Source organism: Leopardus geoffroyi, chromosome D3 (genome assembly GCF_018350155.1).
Source record: "Leopardus geoffroyi isolate Oge1 chromosome D3, O.geoffroyi_Oge1_pat1.0, whole genome shotgun sequence".
Lineage (NCBI taxonomy): Eukaryota > Metazoa > Chordata > Mammalia > Carnivora > Felidae > Leopardus > Leopardus geoffroyi.
In genome coordinates this window covers 66,099,310-66,119,314 of record NC_059339.1, presented here as the reverse complement: position 1 = coordinate 66,119,314, position 20,005 = coordinate 66,099,310, and the positions used below count along the sequence as shown (strand labels likewise).

The 20,005-nt window shown below is 41.3% G+C and overlaps 1 protein-coding gene across 1 annotated transcript in view; it reads left to right on the top strand.

Annotated features, from left to right (window-relative positions):
- EPG5 (ectopic P-granules autophagy protein 5 homolog) overlaps positions 1-20,005 on the top strand; it is a 109,497-nt gene that overhangs the window by 5,153 nt on the left and 84,339 nt on the right. Inside the window, exons 2-10 of the mRNA XM_045459072.1 lie at positions 5,627-6,571; positions 7,812-8,049; positions 9,519-9,655; positions 10,544-10,651; positions 11,542-11,615; positions 13,531-13,636; positions 15,683-15,797; positions 16,173-16,323; positions 19,578-19,733. Of these exons, the coding sequence (XP_045315028.1) occupies positions 5,627-6,571; positions 7,812-8,049; positions 9,519-9,655; positions 10,544-10,651; positions 11,542-11,615; positions 13,531-13,636; positions 15,683-15,797; positions 16,173-16,323; positions 19,578-19,733 (2,030 nt within the window). The remainder of the gene's footprint in view (positions 1-5,626; positions 6,572-7,811; positions 8,050-9,518; positions 9,656-10,543; positions 10,652-11,541; positions 11,616-13,530; positions 13,637-15,682; positions 15,798-16,172; positions 16,324-19,577; positions 19,734-20,005) is intronic.

The following is a 20,005-nucleotide window of genomic DNA, read 5'->3' as shown; positions in this document are numbered from 1 at the left end:
ACACACGCACACACACACAGAAATGTGCAGCAGAAATGAAATACCCTGAATTCCATCTCCTGGAGATAACTGGTAGTGGCAGTTTGTGTGCATTCTTTAGTTTTTTCCCACATGTACACGACATTCCAGAGCATATTTTATTTACTGTGATGTATGGTTAAGTGTGGTTTTCCGTATTAACGACTCTTCCATTTCTATATAAGTGCTTGATTATTTTTCCTTCTGTGGAATTATTTTAAAATTTGTTCTCTATCCATATGTAATTTATGTGGAGATCAAAAATAAGGAAATACGGATTCCTAATCTTCCGGCCAATTTTAGTTGTAAGAAACTTGTCTTTTGTTTAAAATAAAATAGTATGAATTTTTGCACACATAACTTGATACACATAGCCCTATTTAGATTTTATTTTGTGATCTGTAATGATTATTATATGTACAGTATGTTCTCCTTTATCTTTATCTCTAGTTAACTCAAGTAGGCAAAGTAATTGGAAGCTGCCTTTTTTATTTTTAAGTGAGATTTTGTATTTTTAGTGTAAGAATAGATTCATATTCTGGTCTAAAAGTTGCGTTTCCTCTGAATTCATTGGATAATCCCTCTGCTTTCTGAGAGGCATATAAAAATAAACTGAGTGTGTCAGAATACATGGTAAATATTTTCTAGATAATTGAATAATGTCTTTATCTAAAGTTCTTTATTCTAGTACCTAAGACAGAGCTCAGTGCACAGTTGGTACTCAGTAAACCCTTACAGTCCTCCAATCCATCACTGGTGTCTCAAACATTTATTGAACACTGCTGAAAATCAGGGGCAGATCAGATCCAAAAACATAAGATATAGTCCCTGGCCTTGAGATACTTGTGGTTTATGTGGAGGGAGACAGAACATAAAGATAAATAAAGATAAGTAACCGTATGTCTAAACCTGTAACCAGGGCCGGATGACAAGTATATATATAGCAGGAGTTCAGAGTAAAGCACGCGCGGAAGGGTCATTGTAAGTTTTTGTCTCGAGGCACGATCATAACTGAGTCATCAGAAGCGCTGAGTGCCAGAGTTAAGAGTCAGTCTTTCATTAAGTGGAGAGCTGTGGCTGTGTCTGTGGTGTTTAGAGTGGTGTCTTAGGAAGGCCAGTGGTAATGGCATCTGGGATGAATTGCTGGTGGGGCAAAGGCTGGAGGCTTGGAGACCATTCAGGACCTGTTCCCCTTTTCCGTGCTTTGGAAAAGTGACATAAGCCACAGGGAGCCACCACTGCTCCTGAGGCCTTGGCTTTGGTGATGATTTCAGCAAATTCCCTCTCCCTCCACATTCACACCCTAGAGGTCCTGCCCCGGTCTTGGGATTTGTGAGGGAACGGTATCAGGCCTTTGCCATCAGCCCAAACAGTTGTCCGTCCTTCCCTCCAGGTAGCTTCCTTGGTCTGGATGGTCCATTTGAATCAAAGCACCAGCTTCTCTGTCCTGCCTCCGCTCTCTCCTTAGGCCAACTCCAGGCTAATTCCTCTTTGGACCTAACTTCCCTAACCTGTACAGGTGGAATTTTTTTTTTTTTTTAATTTTTTTTTTTTCAACGTTTATTTATTCTTGGGACAGAGAGAGACAGAGCATGAACGGGGGAGGGGCAGAGAGAGAGGGAGACACAGAATCGGAAACAGGCTCCAGGCTCTGAGCCATCAGCCCAGAGCCCGACGCGGGGCTTGAACTCACGGACCGCGAGATCGTGACCTGGCTGAAGTCGGACGCTTAACCGACTGCGCCACCCAGGTGCCCCAGGTGGAATTTTTTGATTCCACTTTTGAACGCCAGAGAAGCACTGACTTCCACCCCAGGGGAAATAAAAGCCTAAACAAAGTCTTATGTGTTCTTCCCAGAGAGGCTAGGAAGTTTTTAAAAAATTCAGTTGATTCTCTAGCCATATTATTTGTTGCTAGAGCTGCTGGGAGTGGGCAGGCGAATTTGGGAGTAGCAGTTGGAGACTTCATTTTGTTAGTGAAGGGGAAGAATTTGAAATTACAAGGGCAATTCTGGAGTGAGGAGAGAGAGCAGTGAGGTGAGGTTGGAGTGGAGTGAGATGGGACATGGGGAGGTTCAAAATCGCCTGAGGGACAGGCTGGGGAGGAAGGCTCTGGAGGCCTGTGTGTTGGAGGAGGTGTGGTTGCTTGCCTTGCCCTTGATCATATGGCTCATCTTGTGGCTGCTTCCAACTCCCTGTCTTCCAGTTGGCATTTAACACCCCTCGAGGTGTCTTCTGGCTTAAGGAAAGAGAAGTAAAAATCTTCTCTGTTTTACATTCCAGTCTCTACTTCCTTACTTCTCATTCATTTGTCAGCTCACTAAATTTTAAAAATCGCTCATCTTTGTTTTTAATAGCTTTATTGAGATGTAATTCACATACTATACAGTTCATCTATTTATAGTGTACGTCAGTGGTTTTCAGTATGATTATAAGGTTGTGCAGCCATCACCACTGTTAGGAACTGTTCTCCATAGTGGCTGCATCACGGTACAGTCCCGTCAGCAGTGTATGAGGGTTCTAATTTCTCTACATCCTTGCTGTCACTTATTATCTTACTTTAAATAGTTAGCCCAGGGGATGTGACATGGTGTCGAGGGATTTTGATTTGCTTTTCTCTGATGGCTCATGATGTTAGCATCTTTCTGTGTGCCATTTGTATATCTTCTTTGGAGAAGTGTCTGTTCACATCCTTTGCCCATTTTTAAATTGGATTATTCATCTTACCATTAAGTTACAAGGGTTTTTTTTTTTTTTTAATTCTGATATAAGTCCCTTATAAGGTAATTGATTTGCAACTATTATCTCCCATTCTGTGGGTTATATTTTCACTTTCTTCATAGTGTCATTTTCAGCACAAATATTTTTGATTTTTATGAAGTCCAATTTATCTATTTTTCTGTTATTTGTACTTTTGGTGTCATATGTACCCCAAGGTCATTGAGATTTACTCCTGTGTTTTCTTTTAAGGGTTTTAAAGTTTTAGCTCTTACATTAGGTCTATGATAGTTTTTGAATTAATTTTTGTATATGATGGAAGTTAAGGGCCCAATTTCAGTCTTTGGATATCTTGTTGTTAAGCACCATTCATTGAAGACTACTCATTCCCTGTTAAATTGTCTTGGCACCCTTGTTGAAAATCATTTGAGCATAAATATAAGGCTTTATTTCCGGATTCTCAGTTCTCTTCCATTGATCTATGCTAGAACCACACTGTCTTTATTACTCTAGTTTTGTAGTAGGTGTTGAAGTGGCAAACTGTGAGATCTCCTTTGTTCTTCTTTTTCAGAATTGTTTTGTCTATTCTGGGTCTCTTGCATTTCCTTATGAGCTTAAGATCCAGTTTGTCATTTTATGCAAAAAAGGCAGCTGAAATTTTTATCGAGATTATGTTGAATTTGTGTATCAATTTGAGGAGTATTGCTGTCCTCCATGAACATGGAATGTATTTTCACATATTAAGTCTTTAATTTCTTTCAGTAATGTTTTGCAATTTTCAGAGTACAACTTTTACAATTCTTTGGTTAAATTTATCTCCCTGTATTTTATTCTTTGTTCATTATAAATGAAATTATTTTCTTAATTTTACGTTTTGATTGTTCAGCTCACAAAAATTTGGCCTTTCCCCTGACCAGTATACCAGCGTTTCACTCACTGTAGTAACCAAAGGCCTCCCTCTCTTGATTTTCTCTTTCTGAACTCCCAGTCTGACAAACCTATTTATTATAGAAGCATACTGAACATCACTGCAGTGTAATTGGACCCACTTTTTCATTTTCTTATAAATACTCGTGCAGCGCTTGCTTGTTATTCGTGATTTTAGGCAGTTGGACAGACTGGTTTGTATGCATTGTGTGGCTCATATCTGAATCTGATATCCACGGTTCATAGTGTAGGTGAATGTAGTTTTGGAGGGGGCACATTGCTTCTTTAATCACCACTTGTAAATGTTTGGTAGCCATATTCATTACCAGCAAGATGACCTCAAATTCCATTTCAAAAACATTTATCTTTTCTTCCTAATATTAGGTACATATAAACATCTTACATTTTTGGTTATTTACTCACCAACTTTTTTTTTTTTTTTGCTGAACATTTGCTGGACGGCACAATCCAGAATCACTGATAACTTGTGTAACTGTCAGGTTTGTCTTCCTTACAGTTTCATGGTGAAAGGGGAGTATTTGATTCAGTCATTTTTCCAGTTTGTTTGAGTGTAACAATTTTATTTAAGTAATTTTCCTGTAATTTTTTCTTCTTTATCATCGTGTTTTCCAATGTGTCTAGTTTGTTAGTGCTTGAAAATTTTTTAAAACCATACTCCATTTTATTGCATTTTTTAATGGTTAATTTTCTGGTTTTTTTTGTTGTTATTTGTTTTGTTTTGTTTTTTGGAGTTAATTTTGGACGTCACAAAAAGTCGTAAATATAACACAGAGAGTTCCATATACCCTTCATGCAGCTTTATGTTATCATCTCACATAATCATAAATTCTGTGGTCCAGAATGTTTATCACAACCAAGGAATTAATTTTGGTACAATACTATTAACTAAAATATAGAATTTATTTGGATTTCAACAGTTTTCCTACTAATGTTCTTTTTCTGTTCCAGGATCCAATCCAGGATCCTACATGGCATTTAGTTGTCCTGTCTCTGTTGTTTCCTCCCATCTCTTGATAGTTCCTCAGTCTTTTCTTTGATGACCGTAACAATTCTGTTGTTTTGTAGACTGTTCCTTAATTTGAGTTTTTATCTGGTATTTTTTATGATCATATTGAGGTTACACGTTATTGGAAAGGCTACTGAAGAAGTGATAGGCCTTCTCAGAACATCACATGGGGATGTGCTACTGGTGATGTTATCCTTGATCACGGGTTAAGGTATTAACCTGCCAGAATTCTCTGCTGAACCTTACTATTTCCCCCTATGTAATTACTAAATATTTAGGACATACTGTGATGCTCTGCAGCTGTCTTGTTTCTGCTTACATTTTCACTCACTCACTCTAGCATCCATTAGTAGATCTTGCCTGTGACAGTTATTACCATAGTGTTGTAATGTGAATTTTCTGTTTTTCTCATTTCACCTACATTTATTGATTGAAATTCTTTAAGAAGGAAGTCATTTTTTTGTCCATTTACGTTTATTTTATCCTGTGGGTTATAATCTAATCCTGTAGTTACTTATTTTATTGCTCAAGGTATTTGACTTTTTCTGTGCTCAAGGTATGGGTTTTCTGTGACTATGTGAAGATGAAGGTAAATCTATTGAGGCCTCAGCTACTTGGAAACTGTTCTGTTTCACTTGACCTCTAGCAGAATGGAGAACAACCTAATTAAAACTTTCCTCCTCTGTCCTCGAACCATAATTTGCTGCTTATTTTGATGTCTTTCTCTTTTGGGATTATACTAGTGAGTCTCCCAAGTTTACTGTAGTTAAAATTGATTAATAGGAAACATGAAACACATCGCTCATGAAGTTTATTTATGTTCCATTTTCTAAATTATAAAATTTAGATTTTATATACAGTTTAAGAATCTCTTATGTTTAAATCATCAATTATTGCTATATTACAAATTAATTCACATTATAAATCTTGTTTTTAGGAAAAGAAAAAATCTGAACCCCTTCAGAGGGAAGAATCTGATGAAGTCTCCCTTCCGAAAACCTCCAGAGAGCTGGAAATTTCTGCTCCAGCTTGTGAATTCAAAGGAGACTGTCTGAAGGTATTAACTGATTCTCAGCTCCAGAATGCTGCCAGTGGACACAACGAGAGTGAAATGTTTGATGTACCACTCACCTCCTTAACTATAAGCAACGAAGGGTCCCTGACATGGAACACAGAGACCTCAAAGGAAGGGGAGGAGGTCAGAGCCTGTGTTGGGGACGATGACATGAAGCCGAAGGTTGACCCTGGAGACAGTGCCGGAATCAAAGTAGAAACCCCCAAGAACTTTACAGAAGCAGAGGGAAATAAATTGATACAATGTGGACCTTCTGAAAGCCTCTTGCAACCTGATTTTTTTCATACTCAGCAAGAAATGGAAAATTTACAGGTCAGAGAAACTCCGAAAAAGAAAGAAGACAAACAAGCGTTGGGTCTTTCTCCAGAGGTGCTACAAAATGTTGGCTTGCAGAGTTCTTGTGAAGCCAAAGACATTTTTCAGCCACCTAGAGTGAAAAGACTGTATCCCCAGCTGCCAGCTGAAATTGCTGGAGAAGTACCAGCTTTGGTGGCGGTGAAACCCTTGTTCCGCAGTGAGCGACTATACCCCGAGCTCCCATCTCAACCAGAACTGGTACCATTTACTAAAGAACAGCTAAAAATCTTTGAGCCTGGTTCGTGGCTGGAAAATGTTGAGTCGTATTTAGAAGAGTTTGACAGCATGGCTCATCAGGACAGGCACGAATTTTATGAGTTGCTATTGAACTACTCCCGATGTAGGAAGCAGCTGCTGCTGGCTGAAGCTGAGCTCCTTGCTCTGACGTCTGATTGCCAAAATGCGAAAAGTCGACTATGGCACTTTAAGGAAGAACAGTTGTCTGTGCAGGTATTTTGACTATTTCAGGAGCCTGGGGGATTTGCAGTGGAGGTGCTCTTCTCGTGAGGCCATCCAGGTCTGGAGTATGCTTATACTAACGCTTGACCCTGACCTAGCCCAGAGTAGTACAGTGGAGGAGTCACAAAGTCAGATGCCTGCAGGGGCCAAGCAGGTGACCTAGAGAAGTGAAGTGGGCTGAGCGGGATGGTGGTCACTGGGCTCATGCCCAGTGGTCTGGGCTCATGCCTGGCCCAGCAGGGGCAGCTGCTCTTAAGTCCTCGCTGATTGTTGCTTTGAGGCTGTGTGGTCCCACATTGCCTCGTCTTTTCAATTCCTAAGAAGAGCTGGAAATCCGGATTTTTATGGGAGGGATCCTGAAATGTAAATGTTGGCAACAAAATACAGAGTAGAGGACAAGCAAGTCATGTCTCCAGGTCAGATCCAGCTTGTGGACCATTTACTTTGTAATCTTGGGCATAATGCCAGGAACATCCAATAGGTGGAGAGTGTCAAGGAGAGCATGATCCATTGAGTAAGCTTGAGACGTGATGAGGAAACAGGGAAGGCAATCAGATGTGGCTGTATGGAGGCCAAGGTGACCATTAGGAAAGCCATTCCATAGTGGCCTGGGAAGGACGGCAAGGAAGAGAAAGCCACTCTTGGCAAGTTTGGCAGTGAAGGGAAGCCGGAGATACCAAGGAGAAATAATGCGCTTTTCCCCCGTCCTTAATCCTTATTTATTGGGAGACTCGTGTATCTCTCTTTGTAGATAGAAAGGAGTCTGTGGAGAGGGGAACATTTGAAAATACTAAAAAGGAGGATAGAATCAAGAACACAGCTGAAGGTGTTAGTATTGGAAAGGAGAGGAATTTCTTTTGAGCAGAGGGTAGATACAGGGATATTTTGAAGTCCCTTAAAGTTGTGGAGATCTCACATTATCTTCAGTGTTTGCAAAGTAGAAGGTAAGATTATCAATCATGAGAGTCTTAGGAGCAAGTTTTATTATTTTTTTCTGAGGGTTTGTTTTTCCTTCTTTGACCTTGTGATGCTTTACAATTGGCATTATACTTCTCGGCACCTGATTATATATTTGATTTATTCTTCTCTGTGTGGCAATACTGTCCCCTCACCATGATTTATAAGCTCTTTGAAGGTGGTACTGAGCCAATGCATCATATGCCTGCAGCCTGATTATTTCAAGTGCAAAGAGTTAACTGGTTTCCTATTTTCCCCTTTTGTCCACCGCTAGGGTATCTGTGCAGATCAAGTGAAAGTTTCTGGCTATCATCGCTACCAAAGAGTAGAGATGAATGAAAATGCACTGGGGGAGCTAAAGAAGCTATTTGATGCCAAATCTGAGCACCTCCACCAGACCCTCGCTCTGCATTCGTATACCTCTGTGCTCTCAAAGTTGCAAGTGGAGTCTTACATTTATGCCTTACTCAATAGTTCAGCTGTTCTGAGATCTTTAGCAGTTCAAGGCCGAGGTAGGTGAATAATCAAAGTCTCACTCTTTCTTGTGATCTGCAAGGAAAAAAAGAATTGAGGGGTTGGTTGAATTGTGCCCTAATTGGTATTAGAAGGGAACATTTGTGCTGTTTTACCTTGTCTTTCCCAAAGCAGGATGGAGATCTGCCTTAGTAACATTTCTTGGGAGCTATGCCAGGTCTCCCTTCCCTGGGGCTGTCAGTCTGTGCTTCTCTGGGAAGCCAGAGAGCTTGCTTTTTATCATTAATGCCCCTTACTGTCCTATTTATGTGCTTCTTAACCAAGTCAAATTCAAATGCAGTTTTTGATTGTAAAACTGATACTCAGCATACTTTTTCATCCTCTGTCTGTTGTACTTTATTTTTGCTTGTCTGGTTTGTTGGGCTGTTTTATATAACTTTCTTCGGAAGATCTATAATGTTCTGCATTTTTCATCATATTTGGGTTTTACAAGACTAGCTTTGATTGTGTCATGTATTAAGTATGAATTAGCTAATTGAATTATGCAATTTTTATTTCTAGGGGAACTATTAGGAATATTTAAAGTAAAAAAAATCCTCCCCCTCATTGATTTCACAACTAATCTAAGAGCTGGGGTTAGACCAGAGGTCTGCTGCTTTTTAAATAAAAAGTAGATTTTGATGAAGTTGGTTTTCCCTTTGTAATACTTCACAACATTAAATACAGTTTTGGATTACATATTTAGTAGAGAGAGTTAAAAAAATTTTTTTTAACATTTATTTATTTTTGAGAGACAGAGAGAGACAGAGCATGAGCAGGGGAGGGGCAGAGAGAAAAGGAGACACAGAATCCAAAGCAGTCTCCAGGCTCTGAGCAAGCTGTCAGCACAGAGCCTGATGCGGGGCTCGAACCCATGAACCATGAGATTATGACCTGAGCTGAAGTTAGATACTCAACCAACTGAGCCACACAGGCACCCCGAAATTCAGATTTTTAAAGAAGTTTCATTTATTTAAGTGATCTTTGCACCTAGCGTGGGGCTCAAACTCACAAACCCAAAATCATGAGTCGCATATTCTTCTGACTGAGCCAGCCAAGTGCCCCAAAATTCAGATACATATATGTATATATATATTTTTTAATTTTTTTAAAGTTTATTTATTATTTATTTTGAAAGAGACAGAGCATAGGCAGGGGAGGGGCAGAGAAAGAGAGGGACAGATATCTGAAACGGGTTCTGTGCTGACAGCAGGGCCCGACGTGGGGCTTGAAGTCACAAACGTGAAATCGTGACCTGAGCTGAAGTCAGACACTTAACTACCTGAGCCACCCACGTGCTCCAAATTGAGATATTTCTGATGCAGTTTTTTCTCCTTTGGATTTTTATCTGAACTAAATATTTTGAGAAGTTATTTATTTATTTATTTATTTATTTATTGAGACACTAAAAATTCTCCCCAAAACACCACTTATATGGGGCTCATGTAATCCTCTTTTTAATTTATAGCTGGTAAACAGACTGAAAGCTTTCCCTCTGATCTGTGTCAACTAAAGGAGTGCATTAGTGTCTTATTCATGTTCACCAGGAGGGTTAATGAAGATACTCAGTTCCATGACGATATTCTTCTCTGGCTGCAGAGATTGGTAAGGAAACAGATAATTGAAGAATTATCTCTTATTATAGTTCTTTTTTTCAACAGCTTCTTCAGCTAATTCATTTAATATGTTAATTAGTGACATTTTCTTTGTTCATGACACATGGAAATAAGTTATACTTACCTAGTGTGTTATTAAGCACGAAGTGTTTTTCTTTCTAATAAAGTTTAAGCTAAATAATCTTGGGACTTCATCCTTGGGAAGAAATGGAAATGTGGGAAGCATGGTAAAGCAAAGATTAGATACGTATTTAATATAGGCCGCTGCTCTGAAAACTTCCATGTCATTTAGTTTTATCATCTTATGTTTGATGTTGTGTTAAAAGATTAAGAGAAAAAAGACAGGTGTCAGGATTTGGGAAACTTAAGAAAGATGTTAAGTGTAGTAGCAAAGGAAGCTTCTTTGTTTAGTGGTTTTCAGTGGGGCCGCCTTGGGTGTTTTTTTAATTTTCGTGCTAGAGTTCTTACATATGTGGTAAGATCCCAAGCATACTTACTTGGATTTGAGAATCTGTTACAAACTGAGACTACATTAAACTACTTGGCTTGTATCTATTCACATGTGGCTAGGAACATCGGGAATTTGTATTTTGCCAGATAATAAAAATTGGGTTGCAGGAAAATACTTACGATATTTTGATCATAGTACTCATGGGTTCATAGGCCTCTGTGTGTCTCTGTGGTAGAAAGTCACCTGTTCATAGCGTATCTTTGGGTATGTACTACATGTATGCTATATGGGTATATATGTGTGTAGTAGATCTCTGGTTATTCTTCTGAAAGATTCACGTATTTCAACATTGACTAAGTGACTTTCTAGACCCTTAGGTACATTTTTCTTCTTAAATAGTGAAACTCTATGTTCTCTCCTGTTCAGGTATCAGTGTTACAAAGAGTTGGCTGTCCTGGAGATCACTTCTTCCTTTTAAACCATATTCTTCGATGCCCGGCAGGTGTTAGTAAATGGGCTGTTCCTTTCATCCAGGTATGATGAATGGTTGTCTAATTTTGAGTGGGATGAGAGGGATTTTGTTAAACATTTTTTCCTGAAGAAATTGCTTTTTTTCCCTTAAAAAAGCTATTTAAAAATATTAATATTTAAAATAAAAAGTTTAAAATACATCTATATATATATTCGTATATTCATAGGAGTTTTTATGCTGGAACTTCTTGAGCCACCCTAATTGATGAAATTAAGATAGAATTATAAGAGTTCCCTTGTAGTCTGGCTTTTGTAAAATTTCTGTGCAGGAAGGCTCACTAGGACTTTTTTGGTGATACTCAACACAGCTTTGTAAATTAATCCATCTCAGTTGGTACAGACGAGGCAGACACCTTGAGCATCTCAGTTCTTTAATACTAGCAGAGATCCGCATCTGTGTGATGATCAACTCTCAAATAATCACCTTCAGTGTTGATCACGTGGTTCATGGGTTCCCCTCTCTGTTGCTTGCCTTTGGGTTGTTCTGTTACTCACAGCAACCACTCAGATGGGTAGAAGCCAAGTGCATGCCAAGTTCAACTTCTCCACATTACCTTTTCTTCAGTATTTCTGGTGGTGAGAAGTTTGAATCGTTTTGGGTAGAAGGAAGATGTTTTGTTTTGTTTTCTCTTTGGATTAAAACAGCAGCATTGTCCTGCATCCTGTCTGGTTACAGTGGTCGAAGGACAGTGCTTAGCGAGCGCTGCTCTTGGAGGACAGCTGACATCAGTACTGCCAGGTAGCCCGCCAGCTGTGCTCTGCTCTTGTGGATTCGGCGCGAGTCCATCTTTGTTTTCATAACCGCTCCCTTTGTCAGGATGCTGGTGAACTAAGAATGTGGATACTCGGGTTGTTGGTTTTCTACAGTATGCTTTTTCCTTTTCTGATTTCAGATCAAAGTGTTGAATAACCCGTCAGGGGTCTTTCATTTTATGCAGTCCCTTGCCCTGCTAATGTCGCCTGTCAAGTAAGTGTGGAAGAGCTTTATGAAGTAGAAATTGAAATGCTTCTATCTACCAAAGGATTGGCTTCCTAAACTGCTCAGATCCAAAGAACGCTAAGGGAAGAGTCAGCATTCCAGAATTTAATATTGTGGATTTTCTTTGGGTTGGATACCCTTTGTCCCCAGGTGACCTTATTAACTGCTTATGTATAAACAATTAAGCTTTTCTGGGTGCCCCTTTTTAGTGGGTTTGCCTTTCCTATCATATATGTCATTGTGAAAGGTGCCGTGGGGAGATCGGAAAAATCATCTTTTCCTTTGAAGAAGACATTTAGAGTCAGAGAGGGAAAAGCACAAATTGCCAAGCTGCGATTGGCACACTAGCACTGAAGAGGCTGAAGAGAGGAGGGTGGAGCCATGGAAGAAGGTTCTAGGTGCATGAGCTGGATTGCAAGAATGGGGCGGATCTCAGCAGGAGTGAAGAAGCAGGCAGTGCTCTGGCAGTGGGGAGAACAGGCAGTGGCCCCAAGCACAGGTACAGATGGCTGTGCAGAGGACAGGCAGGAGATCAGTGTGGCTGGAGTGAAGGACTATGTGGGGGATGGTCAGACAGATGAATAACCACGGTGACTTGGATTATAGAAAGGTTTGACATTAAGACAGGGAATCTAGAATTGATATGGTCTGGGCCTGGCAGCAATTGAGGACTTTTGAACAAAGGTCAAAGTCGTATCAAGGAAGGTTAGGATTGACTGAAGGCAGAAGAAGATGTGCTTCTGCTTAACTGAATTACAGGTGCAGACTTTTGGCTCTCTTGGCTCTGGATCCTAACTCACCATCCAGAGGACACTTAACTGGGGAAAAAGGCACAGTCTGTCTAGGTGACCTTGAACAATGTTACTACCACTTGCTCTCGGTCCCAGAAAGCCCATCTGCCTCAGAGCCTGAGGTGGGATCATAGTGGTGGGAAAAAGAAGGAGGGGTACCTAAGGTCATCTTCCCAGAAAGGGATTAAGTAGCTGGCTAAATAAGGAAATGGTGGGAAAGGGGTGGTTCTGACATAACCCTGTAGATGTCTGAGCCTGACTGACTGTGAGGGCACTGGTGCTGATAGACCCAAAAGACAAAGGAGAGCCGTTTTATAAGGAGAAATGTCTGAGGTCATTGGGGGCCTACAAGTGACAGATACCAGTGGACATTTGGGGCTTCAGGACTGGAGCTCCTCAGGTGGCAAGGGCAGCAGTGGACCTATAGAGCTGGAAGTCATGGGAGAAAGTTTCTGTAACAGGAGGGAATGGATGAATTTTTCAGGGTCAGTCAGAGGGGAAGGAACAGGGGGCTGAGAACCGTGTTGTGGTCCAAGAGGAAAAACTTCTCTAGTTATACCTGCTCCTCAGATCTAGCCAACACCTTGTGAAGTCTGGCTGGCAGGAATTCTCTCCAGTTCTCTCTGCCTGGGCACAGGGGGGCTTCTGCAACATGTGGTAGATATGATTTTGACTTAATGTTTTTGCATTAGATGTACTCTTTTGCCCTATACAAGCTTCTGAGTTACCTGCAGATTGTCCTTTTTTTATTCAGTAAAGCATGGTTCCTAAAATCGTGTACCTGGCAACACTTGGCAGGCCTGGCTCGAGTTAAGGTACCGCCATGGTCCGTACGTGTCAAGGTCCCAGGGAGTGTGGGGGCTGTGCCGGCATAACCGCACTCCTGCAGTGACTTGTCATGACTAATTCAGAGTAGTGGAGGTCTCCACCCCCAATTAGTAAGCTTTTAGCTTCCCTGAGTTTTAGCCAGTTCTTATTTCTTGTTTACTACTTTAAGCCATTTGAAGACTGGATGGATGGCTGAGTCTTCTCTAGAGTGAGTAGATGATCCAGAGTGTGTGCATGTGGGCTTTCTGCGTTTATGTGATGGGTTGATTTCCCTTGTCCTTTAGAAATCGAGCAGAGTTCCTGTGCCACATGAAGCCCAGTGAGCCAAAGCCATCCTCCTCGGGGCCTGCATCTGGGACCTGGACACTAGTAGATGAGGGAGGAGAAGAGGTAATTTGTCATGTCTGCATTATTTTGGTTAATCATTTTTTTTTTGGTTAATCATTTTTAAGCTTCTCTTATGTGCCATGCATTGTTTCAAGCACTTTTCACATAGCATTGCATTGACTTCTCCCAGTAGCCACAGGAGGCAGGTACTGTTGGGATCCCCACTTTACAGATGAGAAAACTGAGGCGCAGGGGGTGAAGGATTTTTCCCAGATCATAAGGTCATTAAATGGTGGCGCCTCTAGAGCCTGTGTTCTGAACCAGTGTGCTATGTTGACGCCTGTGTGTAGAATATCTTCCTCTTCAGCTGAGAGAATTTGGAACCTGGGAATATTTTCATACTCTATAAAATTTGCATTAGGATTTTCTTTTATGTAGTGACAAGTTTCTGGACTGGGAGCCGGGGCTTACCGAGGTTCTTCCTTTAACTGTTACAAATACTTCTCATCCAGATCTTCTCATTTGAAAAGTAGAAGATAGTTCTTTATTCGTGATGAGGGTTGAATGATCAAAATCTAGTTTCTCAAGATAATACTTGTTGATTTTTCTTTCTGCTGTACACAGGGTTAGTGTATTTGTAAGGGGTTCTCCCTCCAGCTAGTTATCAGCCCTGGCGCTTTTTTATGGTCCACATCCTGATTTGATGTGCTGTCCAGGATGGCCAGGGACCAGATGTACTGAGACTCCTTCTTTTTAAAAGGAGTTGACAGATCACAACAGACAGTTCTCAGATTGACAGCCATGGCAGGTGTGGGGATCATGTCTGTATTTACCCAAGTGCTCATTCAGGAATGGGAAGCCCCTTCACACTCTTCTTACTCTTTAGACATCTTTGCTAGAGACTGAACAGTCACCTTGAAGAGAGTCTCTCAGGAGCTGGCGCAAATCGGTCTTTTAAAGATTGTGGTGGAACCGTTTTTTTTCCCCCAAGAGTGTTCTCCCCTGAGAAAGAAGTCTTTTGTGTGGTAGGTTTCCTGCATTTACTCCCAGAAACAGATAATGATTGAGGACCCTGCAGTGGTGCCTGGCTGCTGGTTAGCACTCACTGATTGTTGAGTGAATTCCAGAACTGGGGGAGTAGATGAGAGGGTTGAGAGTGCTGTTGGCTCTATAAAGGCTGTGGGGAGGAAGGCACGCCAAATCCGCCACATCAGTGGTTGGTTGACGCTGGCTGCCTATTGCAGCTGCCTTGGCAACTTAAAACTCTTGCCCAGGCCCCTGGCCAGACATCCAAGTGCTTAAAGGCCTCCTTGGTGATTCTAAAATACAGCCAGAGCTGAGAGCTACTGCTAGTAGAGCTGAGGCTTGCTTGTTAGCCATTTAGGACCTAAAATGGAGGGGGAAATGAGTGGCTTGGGAAATTGCGAATGAATTACATTAGTCCCTTGCTGAAGTTGAGTGAGAATCCTCAGGATCTCTGTGTTTTTCATAGCGTTCCCTATTGAGTGTAGCATATCTTAGGACACAGATCAGCTTGATTTCTAAGTGACTTTCATGCCGTGTGTCAAACAAGAACCTCAAAGGCTTCATCTGTGGAATTGCTACATATGACCTGTTACTCTCTCCTGCTCTGGCAGCACCGCCTGACAACGGAGCCTCAGTTATCTATGGCAGATACAGAAATTGCTTCGCTGTAAGGCAGTTAAGTACTACAGTAGGCCTTGATTTGGGGGCAGGAGACCTGTAGCTAAAATAACTGGGACTCAGTATGTGGCTCTTTAATTGATGTTGTCAAAGCAGTGAGCTTTATAGTAAGATTCTCTACTCTAGAAGAACTTTTTTTGTTTAAATCTTCTTTGGGACGGAGATTTTGTGAGAGCATTTTCGGCCGCTGAAGGACGGACGTGACCCAGATGCACATAAAATTGTGCTTGCAATTTCGGGGGGTTTACAGCCCATCTGTGGAACTGATCCTGGGAGGGGAAGTCCATGAAGACACATGGTCCATGATGTACCACTCATGCCTGTGATAATTTAGCTCCTGTTGACTCTAGAGCACGGTGCGTTCTCATCAAATCAGCTGACGTGATTGTGCATCTTTTCCCTTAGGATGAAGACCCTGAGACCAGTTGGCTGCTTCTTAATGAAGATGACTTGGTTATCCTTTTATCACAGTTTCCATTTCATGAGCTCTTTCAACATCTTCTTGGGTTTAAAGCAAAAGGTAGACTGATTTCTTTTGTCCTGTGTAAAATGTGGTTCCTGATTCAGGTTCCCCTGTGCCTGGCCATACTGAACAGAGATGGTTGCATCAGACCTCAGTGAGATTTCCTTCCTTTCTCTGGTGCTGGTGATTTCCCACTTAGTGCTGAAATGCAGAGAGGTCACCTAGCTTGCACATTGCCCAGCTTTCATAAATTGTTTTCATTTTGCACTTTGTCCCAGGTTTCCCATCTCCTGTTCACAGAGGAGCCAGAGCAACGGAGATTGTTATTTTTTCTGCCTTGGCTTAGTTTCCTCATTGAGGTATTTACAGTCGTATCCTTCAGTGTTTTTCATAGCATTTATAATTTTTTCCTTTTCTCTGATTAACTTCTAGGTGATTATTTACCTGAAACAACAAGACCTCAAGAGATGATGAAAATGTTTGCGTTTGTTAACTCACTAGTGGAGCTTCTGGCTGTGGGGTTAGAAACGTTCAATAGAGCGCGCTACAGGCAGTTTGTGAAGCGAATTGGTTACATGATCAGGTAATACTGCCGTTGGTACATCTGTTTCTATTTGCTTTCGCCTTGGTCAGATGTAGATACTGCGAAATTGGGATGATGGACATTTTCGTGTACGCTTCACATCTGACTGATCGTAAAAGTAAGAATTTTTTTTTTCACCACCTAGCAGGTGGGAATTCTGTAAATGCTTCCAGTCAGGATATTTGGTTAATTAACTCAGATTTAACTGGTTTGCTAGGTAATTGTCCTTAGAGTCAAGATCCTCAAAGCAGTTGCTGGGTTGAACGTGGCCAGAGAAACTGAACTTGGTCAAGGAAGATGAAGCCTCTTTCCTTTTCCTTCGCTCCCTCTTTTCCTTCGACCTCCCAGCCTTTGCCTGGGAATTGCCACCTAGCGGTGGAAGATTGGCAGCAGCTCTTTTGTGTCATTGTTTCCCTGTTTTCTCTTGTATTTATTCTTATTCTGATTTTGTGTTAAATACCATTTAAAGAAAGTTGCAAAGACTTCATCAGCGGCCACTATATTTGAACTAGGGAAAGCATTATTTATTTGATTGAAAAATGAGTTTATGCTTTTATTATCAAGTACCAATAAATTTTGACAATATGTACTGCTTTTCATTGAATTAATTTTGTATCCTCTTTTCTGCATCGTTAGTTTTTCTGTATTTACTGGGTCATTCCCGATAGCATATAAATATGCTGTTATTTCTTCCAACCACCCTTTTCTCCAAAAAAACCCTCTAAAACTTCTCCCCCTCTTCGGTTTTGTTTCCAAAACAAAATAGATTGTAATTAATTTATTTTAGATGTGTATCCATCTGCCTTGTAAAGCCAGGTAAATGATTATAGGATGCCCTGAAAGGCTGGAGGGTGCCTTTAAGGGCTTGAGAAAGATGATGGACATGAGATGGTGGGAAGAGGGATGGCTGGTGACTTAGAGAGTAATTTCTTAAAAGCTAAAAGCCTATCTACTTATTATCAGAAGTCCAGACATTTATTTGCTTATTCTGCTTGGTGTAAATAAGGTAAAATCTGTCCTTGGACTCATATACATGATGTAGGATTGAGTGCTCGTTATGTGCTGGGAATATACTTCCTCATTTTATTTTCTCAATAACTCTATAGGAGAGGCATTGTTATTATTGCTTTAAAGTCAGTATTCCCTCTTTATATTGTTTCTATGTAAATACTTACAGCTGATTATTGTAGCATATTATGACTATTCTTTCTTTGTTTTCCATCTGCTTACTTTTCTTTGTATCTATCACAGATTCTTCTCACATCTTCCAGCTGTAGCATACTTTCTACAAGGTCCCTTTCTTCAGGTCATCTGTTGGTTCCAGGTTTTTCCCTCCATGCTTGCCTGAATGCTCCACAATCAGGCTTCCCCCCAGTACTACCCAAACAGCTCTTAGGAGTGACGGTTGCTATTGAACTTTGTTGTACTGATCCGGTGACCGATTCTGAGTCTTCCTCCTCCTTTACATCTTTCCCATAGTTTACATGGCTTCCTCAGAGTTGCTCACTTTCTCCTTAAGACACTTTCTTTGCTTGGTTTCCAGGATCCCACATTCTCCTGGTTTCTCCTCCATTTTACCTGGCTGCTCATTTTCTGACTCTGGTCGTTTTCATCCTCACGTCCCAAACTTCTTGATGTTGGCGTGCCTCAGGGCTCATTTCTGGACCTCTTCTCTCCCATCTAAACTTACTCCTGGGACCTCATCTGTTCTCATGTCTTTAAATATCACCTAAATACTGTTAGGATTGTCAGAGTTCTATTTCCAGCCCATGCCTCTCTCTTAACTCTTAAGCTTGTAAGTCCAGCTGCCAAGTCAGCACCTCTACTTGGGTGACTCATGAACATTGTAGTTTAATACACCCAATGGGCCTCCCTCTTCCCGCCTCCCACGCTGCTTCTCCGTGGCCTTCCCAGTTTCAGTAAGTGGCAGCTTCATTCTTCTGATCGCTCTGGCCAGAACATTTGGTGTTATCCCTGACCTTTCACACCCCACATCCAGTCTAATGGCCAGTTCTGTCTACCTTCAAAACACCATCTGCCATCAAATCTAAGATGCCACCAATTCTGAAGATGCATTTATGTGTCTCTGAGAAAGAAAAAATGTTACCAAAATATGGCATGTTAGCAATTTAATATACATTCCAATCGCAGGGATTGTGTGAAAGTGTGAAATGTTCATCCTCTTGAACCAATGAAACATGCTATTTCCAGAATCCAGCCGGAATTCTCACCTTCACTGCTATGACTCTAGTTCATTCTTAGGTATTTCTCCCTAATTTTAATTGTAATAGCCTCCTGACTTACCTTCTTGCTTTGCCTTGCTCTCCCCCCTGAGCTTATTCTCACAACAACCAGTGTTCCTGGTAAATGGTGAGTCAGTTCATGTCACTCCTTTGCTCCCAGTCCTGTTCAGAGTAAAAGCCAGAGTCCTCACAGTGACCTCCAGCAGCCTTCATGGTCTGGTTTCCTGTCACTTTTCTCATTTCCTCTCCAGCCAGTCTCCCTCTCACTTACCTTGCTTTTGCACACTGGCTGCCTTACTGTTCCTCCAACATGCTGACCACATCTTGGAACCTTCATTGCTGTATCTTCTTCTTTTTTATTAAAAAAAAAATTTTTTTTAATGTTTATTTTTGAGCGAGAGATTGAGAATGAGCGGGGCGGGGGTGGGGATCAGGGGGCAGGCAGAGACAGAGGGAGACACGGAATCCGAAGCAGGCTCCAGGCTCTGATCTGTCAGCACAGAGCCCGACGCGGGGCTCGAACTCACGAGCTGTGAGATCATGACCTGAGCCAAAATTGGATGCTTAACCGAATGAGCCACCCAAGCGGCCCTGGTGTTTTTTCTTCTACCTGGGGATGCTCTTCCCTTAGATATTCCTGTGACTTCTTCCAATGTTTACTCACGTATTCCTCTTCAGTAAGGCCTTTCCTGTTCCCAACCAACCCCCTTAATCTGGCCAACTCCAGAGAAACATTATTCCTCTCTCCTGCGTATTTTTCTCAATGTCACTGATAACTATGTGACAGACTATATTTCTCACTTTATTTTGTTTGTTGTCTGTTTGTCCTCCCATTAAATGTAAGCCTCATGATGGTAGTGTTTGTCCCCCCATTGAATTCTTTTCAGAACTTAGAAGATAGTAGGCGTTCAGTAAATATATATGAATAAATTTGTGTTTCAAATGTAATATAAAGGTGTCAGGATTGAGTGCATTAACGAGAAGTGCCATATTGCCTGTCTTCACACTTAGGATGACCCTTGGTTATGTGAGTGACCATTGGGCACAGTTTGTGAGTCACAACCAAGGCTTGGGTTTGGCCCAGCAGCCCTACTCTGTGGAGAAACTACAGCTTGAATTTGATGAGCTGTTTTTGAGAGCTGTCCTCCATGTGCTGAAAGCCAAAAGGTAAGGAGTATGATGGTAACTGTGGAGAAATGGCTCTCTGACTAGTGAGAAAGATTGGCGTGAAAGTCATAGACTGTAGTAGATGTCTCATTTTTTAATGTTTTTTTTTTTTTTTACATTTATTTATTTTTGAGAAACAGAGTGAGAGAAAGCGTGAGCAGGAGAGGGGCAGAGAGAGAAGGAGATGCAGAATCCGAAGCAGGCTCCAGGCTCTGAGCAAGCGGTCAGCACAGAGCCTGATGTGGGGCTCGAACCCATGAACTGTGAGATCA